The sequence below is a fragment of the Sinocyclocheilus grahami genome, unplaced genomic scaffold, assembly GCF_001515645.1.
Source record: "Sinocyclocheilus grahami isolate Dianchi unplaced genomic scaffold, SAMN03320097.WGS_v1.1 scaffold95.1, whole genome shotgun sequence".
In the NCBI taxonomy this organism is placed as follows: Eukaryota; Metazoa; Chordata; class Actinopteri; order Cypriniformes; family Cyprinidae; genus Sinocyclocheilus; species Sinocyclocheilus grahami.
In genome coordinates this window covers 1423142-1445146 of record NW_015505274.1, presented here as the reverse complement: position 1 = coordinate 1445146, position 22005 = coordinate 1423142, and the positions used below count along the sequence as shown (strand labels likewise).

General features: G+C 36.7%; 1 protein-coding gene across 1 annotated transcript in view; it reads right to left on the bottom strand.

Moving 5' to 3' along the window:
* The window catches only part of LOC107587672 (cytospin-B-like), an 89943-nt gene that overhangs the window by 39803 nt on the left and 28135 nt on the right, over window positions 1–22005 (bottom strand). Inside the window, exons 2-3 of the mRNA XM_016275536.1 lie at window positions 3777–3971; window positions 2512–2647 (exon numbers count right to left, since the gene is read on the bottom strand). Coding sequence (XP_016131022.1) covers window positions 2512–2647; window positions 3777–3938 — 298 coding nt within the window. The 5' untranslated portion in view covers window positions 3939–3971. The remainder of the gene's footprint in view (window positions 1–2511; window positions 2648–3776; window positions 3972–22005) is intronic.

Genomic DNA, 22005 nt, shown 5'->3' with positions numbered 1-22005 from the left:
GCCAAATTCTCTGTAACACCTTTAGAGACTGCTTATGGTAGAGAAATGAACATTCAATTCATGGGCAACAGCTCTGGTGGACATTCCTGCAGTCAGCATACCAATTGCACGCTCCCTCAAAACTTGCGACATCTGTGGCATTGTGCTGTGTGATAAAACTGCACATTTTAGAGTGGCCTTTTATTGTGGCCAGCCTAAGGCACACCTGTGCAATAATCATGCTGTCTAATCAGCATCTTGATATGCCACACCTGTGAGGTGGATGGATTATCTCGGCAAAGGAGAAGTGCTCACTAACACAGATTTAGACAGATTTGTGAACAATATTTGAGAGAAATAGGCCTTTTGTGTACATAGAAAAAGTCTTAGATCTTTGAGTTCAGCTCATGAAAAATGGGGGCAAAAACAAAAGTGTTGCGTTTATAATTTTGTTCAGTGTAGTTATCTTTTATCATGAGATTAGGCTGATATTTCAGAGTGTTTATAGTGTGCGTTTCATTTTCATGATTTCTATTAACTACTTATTTTACTGCAATTAACTATTAAACATTCAGAAATATATAATATATTACAATAATACCAAAAAAATTAATAAACCTTTGTTACCATTGGTTAGCATTTTTCAACAGCTATTTTCTTGTGGCACTTGTTTAAATGCAAAATCTCAGATTTATATTAAGTGTCCAATTTAGATTCTTAAGGGCAGCTGATGTGCATCATGTTATTTAATAATAAAAGAAATGCTTATAAGAACCGCACACCAGATAGTCATGGTATTTCTTGGTTAGCAGCTAAGAGTTACTATATCATAAACCATAAGAGAAAATATGAAAAATGACATGCTGACACCATGCCAAATATTTAGAAAACAGTTCTGATATTTTGCTAAAAATAAATGCAACTTTGATGAAAATAAGAGACTTCTTTCAAAAACATAAAAAGATTTATAGCATAAATAAAAATATTTAAAACCAAAACTTTTAAACCATAGTGTATTTCAGGTAAAGAATATGGGAATATTTTTAAAATGGTGGGCCACAGAAGATTCTTTTTATTCCACATAAATGTCATGAGGGTGATGTGAATAATGGCACAATGTCTTTACAAAATTCTATTCTATCTATTCTGTTTTTCACATCCTTATTCACCTCACTAATTGAACACATTAGCACCTCCTTTGCCTACAGATAAAACAACTAGGCGAGCATCACATGAAGTCAAAGAATTCTGCTACACCCTGACGCTGGTATTGTACCACAGAGCCAATCCCACAGAAGTGATGCAGCCAGGCAGCATTCCTGTTCAACACAATGTCTAGCTTGCATCTTTTTTTCCCACGTGTGGAATGTTGACAAAAGAAGAATTATTAATATAAGACTCCATCAATCCAGTCCAACAAGTTAAATATGCCATCGACCCTAACAACGTTCACAGAGAACGCATGCATACATACATATGCACTCTACAAAAAGGCAATGCCACAAACCGTTTTATGGTTCTGTTTCCATCATCCATTACTGGAGGGTAAACCATGTTATATTCCATATTATATCAGTTTTGGATTCTGTTCATTTTTGCTGAGAACACAAATCATCTATCTTATTCTTCTAGTACAGTTCAAGTCCTTTACACAAATCATTTACACAAATATATAGTTAAATATTGAATTGCCATCACCTACACACAACAGAGGCTGTCCATAAACCATCTGATGCACTAAAAACAAACTCAAGAGTCAGAACTAATGCATCACAGAGCAGGAAATGAATCAAAGGGATCTTCATTATCATAGAGCGTGTCCTGGTGCCCTCTAGAGGTAATCAGCTGCAGTCTCAAGAGCTGTGCAGTGATTTTATTCCAAGACATTAAAGGGATAGTTAATTAATAGTTCCTACACAAAAATTAAACTTCTTTCATTATTTACTCATCCTCATGTTGTTTTAAACCTGTATGACTTTCTTTCTTCTTCAGATCATAAAAGTAGTTACAGTTTGGTTACAAACATTCTTTAAAATTAACAGATTCGGAACATGAGGGTTGAGTAAATGATGACAGAACTTCGTTCATTTTTGGGTGAACTATCCCTTTAATATTTTATGAAAATGATGGTGTCATATTGATGTCTATCATATATCATCATGTTTGTCGAGTTTGTCAAACCCCAGAGCTACTTACACAACTCAAATGAGATTATTTTTCCATCATATTTCTTATACTGGGAGAGCGCATCTACTGTGTAAATATAATTATTGTGAAAAATGGACATTTGAAATATAAAGTATTCCATCCAAACAATACTTACCAATTAAGAGATAAATTAAGAAGTTAAATATTATTAAATATTTAATACAAAATTATTAATAATATTTATAAATTAGTATTAAATAACTTAAAAATGAACAAAGTAATTGTTGAGAAGTTTTACAACTACTACTAATACTCATTAGGAAATGAGTATGACTGCATGAGTTTTATAAGACTGTGTGTAATGTGTAAGATGTAAAATCCTACTTGAAGCACTGCGTGGTCTGTTGTCCGAAAGTTCAGAGATGGCTCCTGTGGTGACGGTCTTCTTTATGCGGGACACTGAAGCCCATGAACCCTGAACAGGTTTAGCCAGAGCATCATCACTGCTCGCTCTTTTTATCTAAACACAAAAATATTAGCACCGTCAGTGAAACAGCTGAGAATCTCATTTTTGACTAAATATGATGCTTAATACTTCGTCAAATGAAATTACAATGGGAGTTTTTTTACTTTTAGTCCATGTCTATGCTTGTGAAAAGTTGATAAAATTACCTTTTAGCATCATTCATGCATTTAAAATGAAAAGTTTTTTTTTTTTTTTTTGTCTGGGAAAATTAATTAATATAGTACCTACTTCTGACCAACAATAGCAATGGCAATGCAATTAAAACCCTTTTTGGACCAGATTGATTAACATTAATAACATTATTCTGGACTCAAAATTTAGCCAAAAGGTGACAAGTTTGCAGCTCTGCTAAATATTTATAAATATGTCAAATATTGATATTAGGAATGTCCAGATCAGGTTTTTTGTGCCCCCAATCTGATCCGAGTCATGGAATTTTGAGCATCTGTTGATACTGAGTCCCAGTCCGATACTTGTATTTTTCTAGTGTTTAGTGTACACGTCAAGTACATTAAAGTTATTAAAAGCAATCCAATTTACACAGGGATGTGCAGAGAGTTTCTCAGGGACAGGGGCTCAAATATAAAAAATAATATATGTAATATCTAAATTAAAAAAACAATTACTACAGTAATTACTCACACACATATTGATAGATAGATAGATAGTAGAAGTAAACTGTAAATTACTTTCGAGTGATTTATTACAGAAGTGTGCATCAAATACACTAAACATGAAAGCTCAAATGTGTGTGTGTGACACGCTAAAACAGACCTCATTGATTGTGTGGCGCATCATGCACACACATTTTAGCGTATTTTCCTTTTAATGGCGGTTGGCAAACCTACTGCAATGTGCATACCGCCACCTGCTGCACGACAACGGGCTTCGGATAGCTGATACCAATCAGTTGTAAAATGCTTAATCAATTTTAATTGGTCCTATGTACTGTACACATGTACATCTCTGAGCATCATATCTTGAAGTTCATTTAGTGCTTTCCACCACTTTTGTTCTGCATTCTGGGGGGGTTTTTTTACACAGAAAGTGTGCTGTGTCAGTGTTCCATCACTCCCACATCTCATCCATTCCAATGGCATATTAGATCAGTGTTACAGCTCACCTTGCTGAGTCGCAGATCAGAGGCAATGGTGCTGGACGATCTAGAGGTCTTCATCCCAATGTTGCTGGAGTATGTGCTTTGGGAGCTGTTGGTAGACAGCTTTGCACGCTCCGGGGCTCCCATCCTGGGCAGTGCCGCCTTGGCAATGCCCCCTTTCAACATAGTCTTCTTGGTTCACAACTCTCACTACTTGTTCTGTGGATAAAGCAACAAGAGGAAGCAGAGGTTCAGATTTAGATGGTTGAGTTCAGATTATAGCACAGGAAATAGTTTAATCCTAATGGGATTGCTGAATACAAATATTTAAAACAATTTAAATTCAGCAGAATCAGAACACCCATCAATAGAACACACAAATTCTGTATTCTTGCATGTTTGTTTAAAAAATATTTTGGTTTACTTGGTAATAAAGCATTCATCTGTCAATAAGAGTGTACGCCAAGATAGGCGTCTGCTACCCAACCCAAGCCAGACCAAAAAAAAAACAAAGCTGTTTTTTTGGTTATACCTTAGGGTTTGCATTGATTTGGTTATTATAAAACTACTACAATATATTATTTTAATGCTATTATTAAATTACCATGTCTGTGGCAAATGTGTATCTGGGACTACTTGCTCATAGAGGAAAAATCAGAGAGTGATTTCAAGTTTGGTATTAAAATTTCACAGTACCGTTTGGATCAGATTGTGGTTTATTTATTTCCAGGATTCAATGTAGTGCTCTTTAAATCATTCAGAATTCTGCAAGTTTTCAATCCAGAAAAAGTGAAAAAGAGTAGCAAAGAAATCTGCAAGGAATATCCTTCCAGGAGGATGCAGGATCATTTAACTGATATCATCTTAAAGCAAGTAAAAGTGAGGCAATTTAGAAGGAGAGAGATGAGGAAGAGAGAGCGAACGTGAAAGAGACACAACCCAAAGATAAATCTAAAGGTTCCTGTCACTAAGCATGTCCTATTGTTAATTTATCTAGTAATCAAATGCTCCTATCAGAGACCCAACATCTTCAGTTCAGAGTGCAGGTCTCACCCTATAAGATCTCTAAAACTATTAATGCACACAGACCGAGTGATTCAAAGTGAATGCAGAAATCTATTAGTGCACAAATTAGAGGTAATGTGAGAGGAGTGGACAGGTGGCCATTGACTGAAAGAGACATGAGTGCTCTTCAAAACAGAGAAGGGAAGAGGGTGAGGAAGCTAATGTGTTCTGCAGAGAGCTGAGCATATAATATACCCTTGTGGGCTGCTCTCATTGATTTAAGTGATGATGGGGTGCAAATGTACACAGGCCCAACCCTTAACAACGTCCCAAGAGATATGTAATGAGAAATATACGAACAGCAGAACCTTACCAGTGAGAAAGACTTCAGTTCACAAAAAATTATCTTCTTCCTACACTTTGCTCCACCTTTCACTCTCTATATTCTTGTCTTCCCATTCACAAACAGCAAAAAATGGCCTAATATTCAAGTATAACTTGAACTCTTCAGCTCACTATAGGGTGTTATGAGTGTTACTATAGTGACCTATGACTAATCAAATTGGTGTCTGATCTCTGACTCCTCAAATCTTAAGGCTGGAATACACTACAATACTTTATTAAATCTAAACAGATTTTCAAACACTAGACATCAGGAAAACTGGGCATCATACATTAAGCCACCGAGGATCAGGGGCGGTTCTAGACCACAGTAACTGGGGGGGGGCCAGACAGGGGCCACGTGTGCTTTTAGGGGGCACAATTTAAAAATGAATCTTAAACTACTTTAAGTAGCCTATTATTCATTCAGTAATTTTTCACCATGTCATGTATCGCTGCAATCTAGATGTAATCTATAACAATTTCAACTAAAATGAATGTTTCATCATGTTTCATTTGACAAATAATTTTGTATTGTAGTGTCAGAGGCATCATTTTTGAGGTGGCACGAATAAGGGGGGGGCTCTCATGCTTGTCATATGACACACAGCAGCCACAAACAGGCCAAATATAGGCTTATGTCTCTACTGAAAAATAAATAAATAAATAAATAAAAAATAAAACCATCACAGAAAATGTTAATGATTTCCACAACAAATAACATTACAAACATTAGAAACCAGCGAATTTTCACTTCAGTCCAGCGAATTCAAGCACTCTCAAAAACTCCCATAATAATCTCTAAAGCTGTTTACACTGTAAAATTAATATATTACTTACATTAGTACATCTTCACTTTGTTGTTTCTGATGAGATAATTAGCCAGAGATTGCTGTCGCGCGCAGTGACGAAACAGCGTGTTTCAGCGGTGACTCATCTGAACGCCTCTGACTGGTCTTTGTATTCATAAACTCAACATAATAGTATGGGATTGGTTATAATGCGCAGTGCTTTAAAAACGTGTGCGTCTCTGGCTCTGTGCCAGCCAGCGAACGCAGATTTGAATTTAGCTGCTGGAGATGTTTTTCTTTTTTTATACGCATAGTTTACAGGACAAACTGCCGAGGATCATACACTATCAGACTTTCAAGTCGTTACAAACACTTGGTACTAGGAGATGAAAACAATATATCATCTATAATTGGTTCAAACTATCAAACATGTCTGATATCTTCCAACTAGACAGAATTGGATGTAAATCTACATCTACATCCACATCTCATTGTCACAGGTCAGGGTGTGTCCCCGGTTCTTCTCTGTTGTTTGTTTTGGTCCTGTCATTTTCTGCAGCAATCGCACAATCATGAGCTGATCACCCACACCTGTCACTCGTTCCCTTTATTTATTCCCAGCTGTGTCTACCCCTTGTTGTCAGTTGATCACTATTCATGTTGCGTGGATTTTTCATGTTCTGAGCGCTCATTCACGTGTTTTTACCTGCTTGTTACCCTATGCTCAGGACCCCAGGATGAGGAGTTCTCTGAGGAGTTCACTCATCTATGAGTATCTCTGCAACGTGCAACGTGCAATGTGCAAGATGCTTTTACTTGCTGGACTTGGACTCGTTATTAGGTGTGTATGGCTAACACGGGGAGCTACCACTCAGAGGCACAACTTATTCACCTTGTCACATTGTTCACGTTTGCTCCTAAAGTTTTCTAATAAACTTCTGTTCACTGCAATTGAGTCCTCCATTTGCCTGAAGCCTGACACTTATAGGTTTCAGGGTGACAAACCCTACATCAGTGGTTTTCAAACTTGTTCCTGGGGACCCACAGCTCTGCACATTTTGCATGTCTCCCTAATTTACACACCTGATTCAGATCATCAGCTCATTAGGAAAGAGCTCCATGAACTCAAATGAGTGTGTCCGATAAGGGAGACATGCAAAATGTGCAGAGCAGTGGGTCCCGAGGAACAGGATTGAAAACCACTGCCCTACATGACAAGCCACCTAAAAATAGAGCGTCATTGCAAGTCTCACTACAATTTTTTTTTTTTTTCTTTTTTTTTAGGTCAAAATGTTAGTTGCATTAGTTGTGTTTTGTGTATTTGCATCTTTGTATTTCAGCCTGAGTGACTCAAAGGAAATTTAACATTTATCCTTGCTGCCAATAGCCTACAAAAACTACATCAGCAGTTTGCAGCACAGGAAAGGTTAGCACGCTTCGCTCTAATAGCTTTCAAGCAGACCGTGACACTGGCACAGAACATGTACAGTTATCTAAAGATAATCTTCAGTTTGCCTATGAAAAACAGGTCGCTCACTCCTGATGCTGTCCCATATAAAGCGACCCAAATTGAAATCCACTATCCCAAAAGCAACCTAAACTTCTAAGAGCAGGCTTTAAAAATGAACCTAGCAGTTATGTCATACATTTGACACGCTTCACCCCTATTTTACAGACAATTCATTATGGAAAAATAAATGTCCTCCAAAAATATGCTTTTGGTAATCAAATCGATTGATGAAATCTGTGACTATCCAGTGCTATTAGGCAATATTACAAAAGGAAAAAAAGCAAACTGCAGCCTCTATGGTTTGCAGCACAGCTATAGTGGGATATCGGTCAGCAAGGCATCCTAGTCTAGAAAACCATGCCGGGAATTTTCTAAACGAATGACCTAAAAAACATGAGCATTTGACCACACTCTAAAGTCTGTGCTTTTCATTTACAATTTTTCTCAGTCGCTTTGGTGCATTTCTCGAATCATCCTTAATATTTGCAATGAAGTATGTGCATTTCTCAAAACAAAGCATTTCGTACAAACAGCACCACACAATGGATTAACTGCAAAAGCCTGTAAGCCTCTCAAAAGTATTTGTCAATGAACATATCAGTGCCATCAAAATGAAAAGTCATTGTTCACAAACAAACTAGTCAAAATTCTTAGTCATGTTGTCAATATAACAGTGCACTCTGTTAGAATTACCTGATGTAAACTATGGCAACAGTTGTATTTTAATTAATGTCTGATAAAAAAAAATTACATAATTGTGATATAGAAAAGAAATATGGTCACAAAGGCAAAAATACAAAATTAGAAAGGCAAACACAGGAAACACTCCTTAGGCAGAACTTTGCTTTTGCATGCAGCACTGTATGAAGAATTGCAGTGCAGTCTGTGTACACCTCCTGATGTGCCAGTCTTTCGGCCCACAGATTCTCATCTACATCTATGAATATCTTTGCAATGTGGAATTGGAGTCAAGTGAACCATCTCAAAACTTCATATGTGAATGAGGCTGGCTTCAACCTGACCAAAAGCAGAAGGAGTGATCGAAATGTCAGCGAAATGTCATGAGATGCATCTTTGAGGTATTTCAGACAACTGGTTTATCATTAGCTGATCTACATTCTCTTCATTAGTGAAAGTCAAGATTCATCTGCACAATGCATGGTGAATTTACAAAAAGTCTAATAGAAATGTGTAGAAAATGTGCTTGACAGTTTGACAACTAGATCAACCATTTTGCCTAGATATTTTGGGGGGTAAGACTATTGCACAGAGAACTATATAATAAATTTTTAGCAACATGACATTAGCAACTGATAATGTAGGAAACTTTAGACAAATGTACATAATCAATTGAATGAATGTACTAGGGATGCGCCGATCCGATATTCATATCGGGTATCGGCTCCGATAGTGCCATTTTTCTCGGATCGGGTATCGGTCAGAGAGAGCTGATCTAATATGGCTGCGTTGTGTCACATGACAAGCATGATGCGTCGCCATGGAAACAATAAGGCGATACATTCTAAAATAACGGTTGCCTAAAAAAACCTCACGCTGGGGGCTCAGCTAGAATATTTTAAACTCACGCGAGAAAGGGTTAATGTGAGCTACATATGAATATTTAAGTCCTTACATTAAAGTTCACACAAACTCTTTTCTCCGCTGTGGCTGTCGGTCATTCATTCAGCCTTTAAACCCTGGTCGCGTTCGGTTACAGCAGTCAGCTCGGTAAAGCTCTCTCCAACATCATTCTGTGTTCCCATTACACTTGATTTGTAAATATATGTCTATGATTTTGCAAAAAGGACTTTATCTTCTAGCTGGAATTTAATGTTGTTTTGTTACTTGCTACCGGATGTCTGTGAGAACAAAACACGGGCGTAGAAAAGACTATAAATTGTTTTTAACGTGCACAGTAACTGAAATTTAAAACTGTTAAAAGAAAGGCTCAATAACTGTTGCACAGATATAATACACTACGCATCAATTTCTCTTCCCTTTGTGCTTTGCAGTTTTTAACACGAAGCACTTACAATGTGCGCATCCGGTGTGCAGACTGTGACGCCAGGTTGCTTCAGGCTTCAAGCGCATCATTCTGCACACCGGATGCGCAGATTGTACGGGCTTCGTGCTCATAGACTGTATAAAGTTTGTGCTGCACTGTATTTGTTTTGTCCTATCATATCTATCATATGTTGTTGCCTTATTAAAAAAATATGCTATAGATTTAAAAGAAATGTATTTTAATTTTATAGTATATACTTATATATAAATAAATTCATGAATGTTTTTAATGAATGGATTTTATAATAATGCAAATAGCAATGTGTAACATTTTACCATATTTAGTGCAACACTTTTATTTGTTCCCCACAAAATATATTTTTTTCACTAAATGTTCGGATTTCTAAAATTATTGTGCACTGATTTTTCTAGAATAACTTTTGCTGCCGAATTATCCAATAACCTAGTTTATGATACATTTTTGTCATAGATTATAAATATACATAGGCCTATATTTTTTCAGATTTATTGTTTGTTATTTTTCTTTACAATGAAGTAGTCTGTATCTAGTAGATTGTGAAAGAATCATTATCAGTTCCACACACAGAGATATATAAATTCTACATTTATTTAAATGAGGGAAAAGAACTTCACTGGTATCGGATTGGTATCTGTATCGGCCAATACCAAACCCTAGGTATCGGAGGCGAAAAAGGCAGATCGGAGCATGCCTAGAATGTATCAAAGCAATCGCAACTTGTTCAAAAGAATGAGAAATTGCTTTTATGATGTGCACAATTGACTAGATGATGTGGAGGTTGAACAAGTAGTTTTGAGAATTTCATTTCTGATCTGAGAAATGCAACAAAACGACTGAGAAAAACTGTAATTGAATATCTATTTTCTTCTATTTATTTGCATATTTTGACAAGGAATGAAGTGATGTACACTGTGCCGTGTTCTTGGAGAAAGACATCAGCAAATACCAACACTTTTCTCATAATCTGTGCCTGATGCAGACAGAGACAAATACCTAGGCTCTCCATTTAACACCTGCTTCTGCCTATCTTATAGACACAAACTATTCTTCTAACCGAGACAAATGAAAACTCTAAATGACTAAGAACTAAAGCTGTACGCACTGAAGACACAAGAATACAGATAATCAGGTGACCTTCTGAGACACCTCTTCTAGTTGTCGGCCGATATTGGTTTTTTGACAGCCGATGCCGATATCTTGGAAAGCAGGATGTCCGATATAAAGGCGATATAATTTTATTTATTTTAATAAATATTTAAGAAATTTTAAATCTTTTGAAAAGGGATTAAAAATAAATGTGTAAAATTAAACATACTTATACTTTACATGACAAAGTATTTTTCACAAATAAATAAATATTTAAAGGGGTCCTATTATGCTTTTTTACTTTTTTAATTTTAGTCAGTGTGTAGTGTGTATGTTTGGGCATAAAAAAGATCTAGAAAGTTACAAATCTCAAAGTCCCCTCCAAAGGGAGATATTAATTTTTTTTTTAAATCCCTTTTCAAGAACTACAACGAACGGCTCGTTTGGACTACAGCGTTTGTTTTCCGGGCTTTGTGATATCACAAAGCAGCTCATTGGAATATCATTACAAATAATTCCTGCCTACAGAAATTCGAATGGTTGGGGGTGGGGAGGGGCGAGGTTGTGGTTAGAACGCTTGGTTGAGTGAGTGCATCAGACGACACGACGAAGAAGTGCTGCTGCAGAGTTAGTGCATCAGAGAAAACGAAGAAGAAGAGCTGCTGTGCTGTAGCGTCACATTTTCGGCATGTCTAGAACCATTCTGACAAGTTCAACACGACATAGCTGGGCGCCGCGGACAGACCCCGAACGGCGCCGGTGTGCCTACACTCAAAGAAAATAAAGTATTTGAATTTTAAAGACGTGGCGCGACGCTGCGCTTCTCGTCCGGTGTGCTACCGCCTGAAACGCTGTTTTTTTTCACCTCCGTGCCCAAAAGTCTTTGTTTGGGCTTCCGAAAGCGGATGATGTCAGGAAACAGTGGTTGCAATTTATGATTTCAGCTTCTGTCGTCTCACTACATGAGGACATAAATACATGAACAACATCTCCAGAACTGCTCTGACTCCCTCTGAGAGTCACTTCATGAGCATTTGACAGTTTCATTGGAGTAAAACTATCTTCATATCATTTACATAGACCTACAGAAACAAGTTCCTCATGGCAACCTGTCAAAATATAAGTTTGGGTTAGCTTAAAGAAATGATCAGAAATATATTACTGTGGTGCAGTATGATATACATAATACTACTCGGGGATGAAAGTTTTCCGTCGCTACAACGGATTTCCGTCAATTGGAAAAAATGAGGGGAAAATAAACATGTAGCGCATGTTGTTGTTCTGCCGGCACACCAAAAATCATCCCCGCCACGGCTGCACCTTCTCAGTGACAACATAACGCCGCTCGCATCATTCACTTTTTATAGACACAAACTATTCTTCTAACCGAGACAAATGAAAACTCTAAATGACTAAGAACTAAAGCTGTACACACTGAAGACACAAGAATACAGATAATCAGGTGACCTTCTGAGACACCTCTTCTAGTGGGTTATTAGCAGAGAACACAGAGCAGAACTTGAATTTTGGCGTGGGATTTCGGCTATTAATAATAATTCTACTCATTCCCGCAGGTTCCGCGCTTATAACGCAATGACAGACGACGGAACTTATCATTTGCACGTGCTTTTGAGTCTTGAGAGCTCTCATTTTCTGTGCGCCCACAGATCACGATAAGGAGAGTGACAGATTTTAATAATTATTAAAGGAGTTTGCAAATGTGATATTGATTTAATACAACAGTTCAATAAACAAGTACTGCCTGATTTTGCTCTATTTCATCAACGAAAATAGTTCCAAATAAAGTAACAATTCAGTCGCTGCGCATCTCTAAAAGCAAACACAGCGGTGTTTCATTCATGAATGAAAGTGCATTTCTGAACAAATCTAGTGAGTCAGTGATTCATGATTACCCATTCATAAAGACAGTCACTTGCTTCATTCCTGAATGAACCAGGCGTTCAAACGAATCAATTGAATGAATGATTCAGTGATAAAATCAGTGACTTGCCGACATCTGCTGGCGGTTTCAGTTTCATTTTTAGGTATAATTGCAGTTTAATATTTTAAATCATTTAATATTTCTGTATTCAAAATTGTATATTTAAAACATTATTCTCCACATGAATTGCACTCATGCTACCTCTGAGCCTCATTGAACGTCTAAAATTGTACCTACAAGCCACTTTTGTGTTCTCCTGTGCACCCTCTGTAGTACAAATTAATTTTTCATTAATACTAATTTCATATGATTGGTAACTTATTTGTCTTATTCTACTTCTTTAAATAGAAATTTTAAAAAGCGTATAAACATACATTTTTGAATTTGACAGATGAAAATGTTGCCATTGCAAAGGTAAAATGAAAATGCCCCTGTTAATCACTTCACCTCATATTAGGAAGGCTAATTTTTTATCAGAATTTTTAATTGATCAGAAGGTGCTCCTTAATTTTTTTTAATTAGGAGGACAAGCGCTCCTGATTACAAGAAGAAAAACACTGTTAAAGTGGGTGTGTGACAAGTATGGCTGAGGAATGGGGTTTGGCCTAGGAAAAATTTTCAGTCAAAATATATATATATTTTTTGCTTTAACCCCTGACTACTACAACAATTATTACAACTTTTGTGTATTCTCGTAGCTTCGTAAAATTACGGTTGAACCCCTGATGTCACATGGATTATTTTACCAATCTCCTTGCTACGTTTCTGGACCTTGATCGTGGTAATTACATTGCTGTCTATGGGAGGGTCAGAGAGCTCTCAGAATTCATCAAAAATATCCTAATTTGTGTTCCGAAGATGAACGGAGGTCTTACGGGTTTAGAACGACATGAGGGTGAGTAATTAATGACAGAATTTTCATTTTTGGGTGAACTAACCCTTTAAGACAAGCCACTCAGATGTGAAGCCAGCACCTGACAGACAGTAAAATGACCAATCGTCATTCACTTTCTAATGTGATGCTACATTGTGTTACATACAATAACACTCCGGCGAGCAGCAAAGTCTTATTCAAACGCACCGTGAGACATCAGATTCACAGTCCAGCGGCAGCTCCGGTGGGAGACACAGATGTGATATAAACGAATTCAAACAAAAATGAAACCGTGTTTACCTCACAAACGATCAAAAATCCCGCAATTGGCTCTTCCTCAGAAATGCGCGTTGTTCTCGGGTACTTTTAAACAAGACGCTGTTTTCTGGTGGACTCAAAAGCCGGTGCACTCCAGAATAAAAGCTGGGTCATGACTGGCGTAATATCGCGTGTAGTATTCCTTTTCGTATGTTCTGGTCTTATTGAATGCTGTTATATGCTGATAACAAGCATGTAATTATATGCCTTCAGGCTTGTATTATTTTTACAATGAAACAGACAAGCAAAACAAAACAGATCAGAGACATTAATCTTTGTTATTAACCAACTATCCCATACTATTAAAACAATCTGTTGCTCTGTAAACTAACTATATATGTACATAAAATACATGGAATTACACATACTATTTTTTACATTAATTTATGAATATTAATTTGTTCATTAATAATGAATGTTAGAAAGGCTGCACTAAACCTTGTTCATTTAAGTGTTACCTCTTGTTGTTTATATTTTAATTGTTTAGGTTTTATGTATATGTGTGTATATATATTTGTAGATGTTTCAGCAAAAGAAAAGGAAAGGCTGCACTAAATGCTACCTCAATTGTTTAAATTTTTGTTTAGGTTTTAATATTTATGCATAATAAATGTTGATTTAGTTTCACCAATTTTCTGCATGTCTCTCATTTACTGTAATTACATGTATTATATCAGCCTCATATCAGCCAATCGGCCAGATTCATCTCTCAATATCGGCATTGCATCGGCCATTAAAAATCCCATATCATTCGAACACTAGTTGTAAATGTAGCAGAATTAACAGAGACTGACAAAGCTACACAGACATTAGCACAATTGACCATTTTAATAAACCAACCATAGCTTATACTATTTTTTGCAGCACTGCAAATAAAGTTCTTACATGCTTTATGTTGTGAGATCTTCAGCATGACTAAAATGTGAGCACAGTTGTTCTGGGAATATTTTGGCCTAAAGTCTGGACAACCTAACATAGCTCCTCCTCTGTGTGAGAGTTCAGAATCTGTGAGTGTCAGGAGAAGAGTGCCGTGACGAGGCTTTCCAAACCTTGCTTCATTTATATGCATTTTGCTTTTTTGTGGTTGCCCACTCATAAGCCATGACTGATGCCAAGACTATAGAGCAAAAGGGTAGAGACAGCAATAAGGGTGGAAGAAAAGAAAGAGAGCTAGAGAAGCAGGGAATTTCAAACTGCATTAAAGACTGTCTTTGTCTTTGTTTTAGTTTCAAAGTAAAAAGGCAGCAGTTTGCGGTCATCAGTAAAATGGAAGCTGTGAGTAGCCACGTCTCAGTGTCTATCTTTTGAGACTTTACTAATGAGCGAGACATTTAAAGAGAGCTTTATGAGCCGCCAAATCCTGTTTTACACCCAAGAAAGAGATTTCAAACATGATTAAGGCCAGATCCTGCATACTTGCATCCCAGTATCACGCAAGGAAAATGAACCTGGCTTTTGAATGGTGTCAGACAGTAAGGTTGGGCCGATAGACAATGCCTGATAGACATCACGATGTTGAGCTGGCATCGTGATTCCCCCCCCCCATACCCCCGCAATCCGCCGCATCCCGATACCGTGTTCGGAAAGAAGTTGACGTGTATACGGTACCCCTAAATGGAATAAATACGAGATGGGAGGAAAATATATATTTCAATATTTTCCCTCGCAGTTATATAATTGGGTAATTATACTACATATATTTCGGGCATCAGAGAGCCGCTATTATACCTGGTATTGAAACGGCTTTTGAATGCACGATCGCTTTTTAGTTTCACTTTCACTTTCGAGATTCGCAATCGCACGTACTCTGGTTTATACTATGGAGCGGCAGTACTACTTACCACACATTTTACAAGAATAGATGTTTGTCAGGGGTGCTCAGGATCTGCAAATCATTCGCCATCGTCCTCAGTCATCTCTCTCCTTACTCTGTTTATGTGGTAAGTGAAATTTTATGTACTGTAATGTAACAGGCAACCATTACACCGTGTCTACACCGGACACAACAGTTGTCGTGTTGCGCCGCACCACGCCGCAACAGCTGAAGTCTGTCTACACTGATAAAGCGACCGTTGAAAATCATTTGAAATTTGCGTCAGCAAGTCATAAATAGAACGCGGCAGCAGTTTACTGTCTGGGATTTATTGTGTCGTGTCGTGCCTCATCCAGTGTACAGTAGACAGCATCACTGATTATAATAAGTGCTATACACTGATCTATATATAATGAATCTCTATTATAGATCAGTGGTTCTATAGTATTTTGCCACGCCGCTCGCGTCCGGTGTAGACACGGAGTTAGGAATCGTTATTTCTTTTCCGTGCCTTATAAGTATTGACCCGACTACATGACGGTGCACCTGATTAAGCACTCTATGAAGGGCAGTAACATTGAACATATCGCTAGTCCTAAGGAGATCTTCACACAGAATCTGTTTTTGCATTCAAAAACAGGAGTGGAGTGAGAAAAAAAATGCAAGGTTATGAGATACGGGTTGAACTTCTTTTAGCTTTCTTAGAACGCCGTTTCATGCGTCAGACACTGCAGACACACGAGCGCAACAGTCAAACGCTCATCAAGCGCATATTTACATAGAAAAAAACAATGGAAAAGCAGTGCAGTGAAATAGGGCTGTCAAAATGGCTGAAAAACTAATTATATTTTAATTTAAAATACATAATTTCAGTTAGGTTGAAGAAAAGCTTTTGGATTCTCTCCTGAATTAAGTTGCTTAAACAACTATAAACAAAACAGCATCATGTATGTATGCATAGTTTAATACAAAGGGCCGAAAGCCCTTGTATTTGACACAGAGTACATTTTTCATTTAAAAAAAGAGTTGCAGTGGGATGGGGAAAAAAACCCCGCCATAAAGTCTAGAGATATATTTTTTCAAAGTTGAACTTGCATTAATTTTACATGGCTTTCTAAACATTTTTGTGCGAGACACGAGTGCAACGGTGATAGATGTCCCTCTAGAAAATGCGAGAAATATGTGTTCTGTGAGCGGCTTGGTTTCAGTTTTGACGTAAACAACATCATCTCCGCAATGATGATCTCTTTTCCCACAATATTTGTAATTAACAATGCAGCAGCACCGCATCTAGTGGCTTCAACTGGATAGGCTAAGAAAAACATTAAAATGCAATGACATTTACATCGTCATCGCATCTTGTGTGCCACTGATAAGGCTGCCTCCTTAACACACACCTAAAATTCTAATGCAACGTTTTTGCATTCGAATGTGGATTTTTATTTTAAATTCGACGAATATTCGAAATTCAATTTTTTTTTTGACAGCCCTACAGTGAAATGCAAAAACCTATAAAGAACTACTACTGTATGTTTGTCATGTTTGCATGATGGTGATAGGTTGAAAGGTTGTTATTTTCTTTGTTTTTAAAATCTTTTACAGTAAATAGTCGTCAACTACTCTAAAGCTGAATGTCTACATTTTTAAATGCTTAGCATTTTCTGTCTGAATATGTAATGCATCTTTTCTGCAAAGATATTTAACAAGTGAATTTGTTTGACTTACACCATGTTGAGCACTTCATGTGTGGTGCACTTGGAATATAGCTTTCTTTAACCAGATGGTTCTGCATGATTTTAATAAAGAGAACGTTACTTGAATCATGTTGTAGTTACACTTTTAAGTCAACTAGTTAAACGTTAAAAAAAATTCTAAATCCTAATCTTGAATTGGTCAAACATTCTGAAAAAAAAAAAAAAAAAAGATTTATTTCCCCCATATTGCCCAGCCCTATAAATCAAATAGATGAGAACATCATAAACGCTGAATCCTTCAGTTACATTGAACAGTGTGTGTTTTTACACTTGCATAGTTTTACACTGATGCTTGTGAAAATGAAACAGTCCTTTTATTGTTTTGTAGGTTTTTAGTGGTATAAAATGTAAGACCAGGCTCATTATAGCAGTCAGTTCCTTCCTTTACCACATACAACCACTGTAAATAAATGCAGTGAACAGTCACATGCTAAAGCAACAAAACATAGTGTAACAGTGTTAATAATGCAGAGGAGTGGGTTAGGCCTACAGCCAATACAGACAGTCACTCTGATATCGCCACCTGTTCTGCGATGGGAAGAGAAATTGAGACAGAAAGTAGGGCTGCAGCTGTCTGAATCGCTCTTTTCTAAATTTGACCACTGATAGAGATGTAGGAATTAACCAGATATGGCCAACAGAACAGAAAATCTTATAACTGATGGAGACTTGAATTAAATAATCATGAAAAGTGCAGATTATAACGTCCGATTTATGTCTACTACCGTTGTTTCGATTTATAAAGTTTTTTTGTTTCTTTTGCAACGGTTAAACACTGTAATAGGGATGTAACGATTAACCGCGAACCAGTTGAAAATTGATTCAAATATGTGACGATTCAAATCGGTTGAGATGCTAAACAAATCGCGATTCAATTAGGGGTAGGAGTTTATATGAATGTATGTCTGAGGGGAACGTTTAGATGTTTTTTTTTTCCATCTTGCCTCTGTATAATGCATATTAAAGTTAATAAGTGCAGCACTGCTTTATTTACAGCGGAAACCAAGGAAACGCTTAAAGCGCCACCTGCTGGCAGAGAGTGAATCTGCGTCTCATTCAGCTCAGCTTTCATGCAGATATTTTTATGTATAGTTTCACAAAACTGCAGTCAAACCATTCTGTTTTTGCTTCAAATTTCGAAATTATACAACCTAATTTAGATTAAAAACTGCTCATGTTGCATGTATGCAGCATCTTTGTTTGGATCATGACTAAAATGCAGTGGTTGCCTCTCATTTTAAATGGAAAGAGCACAGACAAAGCTTTATTTTGTTTATATGAAGAGATTTTTTTTATTTGTGTTACTTATTTGATTTGGGGCTTGTTTTAAAATGTCAATTTAGTTTGATTTACATTTACACTAGCCTATATTTAAATTGTTATTTAGCAAGCGCTTTTATCCAAAGTGACTTACAAATGAGGACAATAGAAGCAATCAAAACCAGCAAAAGAGCAATAATATGCAAGTGCTATATTAGTATATTATTATAGTGTTATATTTCAATTTCACAAAGAAACGTGCAGCATTTTGTCCAAGCAATAATAAAAGGACACATTTAATTTATAACTTGTCTTAAATCTAATTTTGTGTAAAAAAAAAAATCGTGAATCAAATCGCATCGTGAAATCAAAATCGTGAATTGACTCGAATCGTGAGTTGAGTGAATCGTTACATCCCTACACTGTAAACATGCAGGAACATGTCAGTGTACATCAGAGCCATGGTGAATCAGAGCTGTATGTATTAGGGATATGCCGGTATAACATTTTCATGTTGCGATTAATTGCTAATGCTTTTATCACGGTATACGGTATTATCACGATGCTGAAATTTAGTTTTAAAAAAGTGCAGTCATAATACAGTATAACAGGTTTAATAACTTTTTCTTATAACAAAAATAACTGAACATTTAAATGCAATAAAGCAATACAGAACAGATTAAAGTGCAAAAGAACTATAAAGACCAATAGGTATCACTTTACAATAAGACCTCATTAGTTAACCTTAGTTAATGCATTAACATTCACAATGAGCAATAGCTACATTTGCTACACAAGTTAATAATCTTTGTTTAAAAAAATACAAGTCTTAGTTCATGCTAGCTCATTAAATAACACAGTTGCAACTTTCGATTTTAACAACCTGTTATTAAATATTGGAATACCTAAGATTAATGAATGTTCAGAAGAATTTTTCATTGGCAGTTTGTTAACTAATGAATTAACTAATGTTAACTAATGAAGCCCTAAAGTAAAGTGTGACCGAACAATAAAGAATCAAAACACTTTCAAACAATATCTAGGGCATGTTGTAGTCCAGATTAAAATGTAAAAAATGTCTATTAAGTCAAAATATTTAAGTATTTGGCGCTGTGATGAACATCATAGCAAATATACAAATCTGAATGGCTGTTTAAATCATTTAAACACGATTCAGAAACAGAAAGTAGTGCAGCTGCTTTGTTTACAGGGTTTCCGGGGTAACGGCTGCATTTCTGCAGTTTAGCGCCATCTGCTGTCAGATAGTGAAAGTGCGCTTTCATCCAGAGCATCTCTCATGTTCCACCATGTGCTTCTCGTCCTCGCTTGTTTACATCAGAGTGCGCATGCGTCTTTCATGCGGCATACAGCGGTGTTGTGCATTTTGACCAGTTGATGGGAAAAGTATATTTAAAATGCATTCAAAATTCGGAATAATTTGTAATATATAATTATTCACAGTATTTAGAAGTGCCCACGATAACAATATCGTGCATATTCATTACCGTGATATATCGCATTACCAAATACCGGCACATGTCTAGTATGTATTAGTCTATATCAGTAATAAATTATGATTTTGTTATTTATTACTATGCACTATGCATTAATGGTGAGTTTTTTGTTTGTAAAAGGGGCTGGACTGGCAGGAAAATGACCTGAGCTTTTTTTTTTTTTAAGTGCTCTATTGTTTTGACTTGCTATTGAAAACACACTGTACCACTAATTTTATATCCTTCCCTAACAATGTCTAAATGTCAGAAATACTCAATGCACAAACTGTCATCGATGTGAAGCCATGAATAATGACACTCACATCCCAATAGCAACATGGTTTTATTTACTTATCCATTTTTTAAACCACTGCTTGAATTTCTTCATCAAAGCAATTGTGATCCTTTTCATACAAATGCTGCAAATCTACAGCATCAAAGGCAAATAAATCGAGGGTAGACGAACCAAGCCCAGAGTAAATATCACCCGTCCACATTCAATGTCTATTAGCCAATGAACAGCAAGGCCAACACCTACATACTGGTATACAATAGCTTCCTTTACAATAATAACATGCTACAATGCATCAACAGAAGACGGAGGCATGTGTAGTAGGGACATCTATTCATGTCTTTCAAATGACCCAAGACAACAAGGCACCTACACAACGGACAGACAAGGGTCTCTATTCATGTACTACTCTATGACATGGCTAGTCTTCTAAAACACATGGAGATTATGGCTGTGTCCCAGTCCACATACTTTCTGCCCTCAATCAGAAGCAATATTAGAATCATTCCATCTCAAGTCAAGGTACATTAAAAAAGTAGTCAAATGTGCCCAAATTATATACTACTTCGGGAAGGTTTACAAAGTGTGTATCTGTGCTTGTCTTTTCAGCAAATGCCCACAACAAGCCCTTGTGCTAGTAGACAAAGAAGAAGAGCATGTCTATATATTGTCTGCCACTTTAAAAGCTTGAGCTTTTTAAAGTCTAGTGGATTCTGATTGGTCAATGTTTTTATAGTTTTTTCAGTTGTGTCATTATCATTCCTGTTTACATAAGTACATATTTACTGTATAGTGCACTGTAAAAGTATGTGAATTGGGATGTAGCCTAATACCCTGCTAAGTCCTGTACCCATAAGGTGGGTCACATTTAGTCACTCCAGTCTCAAAAACTCCCATAAATGTCACATGAATAAAGTCAGTATAAGATAAATCCATCAGATTTTCACATCACTTCAACAGTTTCACTTCACTGTCAACTGCTACCAAAACCAAAGTGCTTTTAATTTTTACTGCTGATTTGACATAACCAGTTGCCCTGCAAGTCTGGACAACATCTGTATCTCATTTGAACAACTGTGGTTTCACTCCCCTTTATTTAGACTCACCTTTAACTGAAGGCTTGCATTCAACTTCAAAACTCTGCAAACTGTGTCTGAGAAAATTTTTTTTAGTGGTAAGGTAAGATTTGACAAACAACAGATGTGCCTTGATTTTCTGAGCCAATGCCTGTATTCCAGCCTAACAGCTGATTAGACAGCAGACACGTGCAAAGAACTGCCAATTAGATGTAACTCCGGTAGCGAGAGGCTGTCACCCCATGAGTCCACTTAGGAGGGGTAACAGTGCTTTTTACTTTCAGACAAGCATAAACTAGTTAGCGGGTGGCCTTAAACTTAATTTAAATGTGACTCACAGAGAAGGGTAGCACTAAGTTGAGACAGCAAAAATTGATCATGAAACCACAGTTGTATGACTTGATTTCACAGTTTTCAAAGCTCTACTCAAAATGTGCCAAAATGGGGCCACATTTTTTTTCATCGGAGTATGATTATGTATTCAAACATTAATTGATTTAGTGATTTAAAGTATTCAAGCAGTCAAAATGACCAAAATGCACAACTCTAGTCAGTGTTTCCCATACATAAGCTCTAAATTGCGACCCACCCAGGAAGATAAAATGTGAATTCCA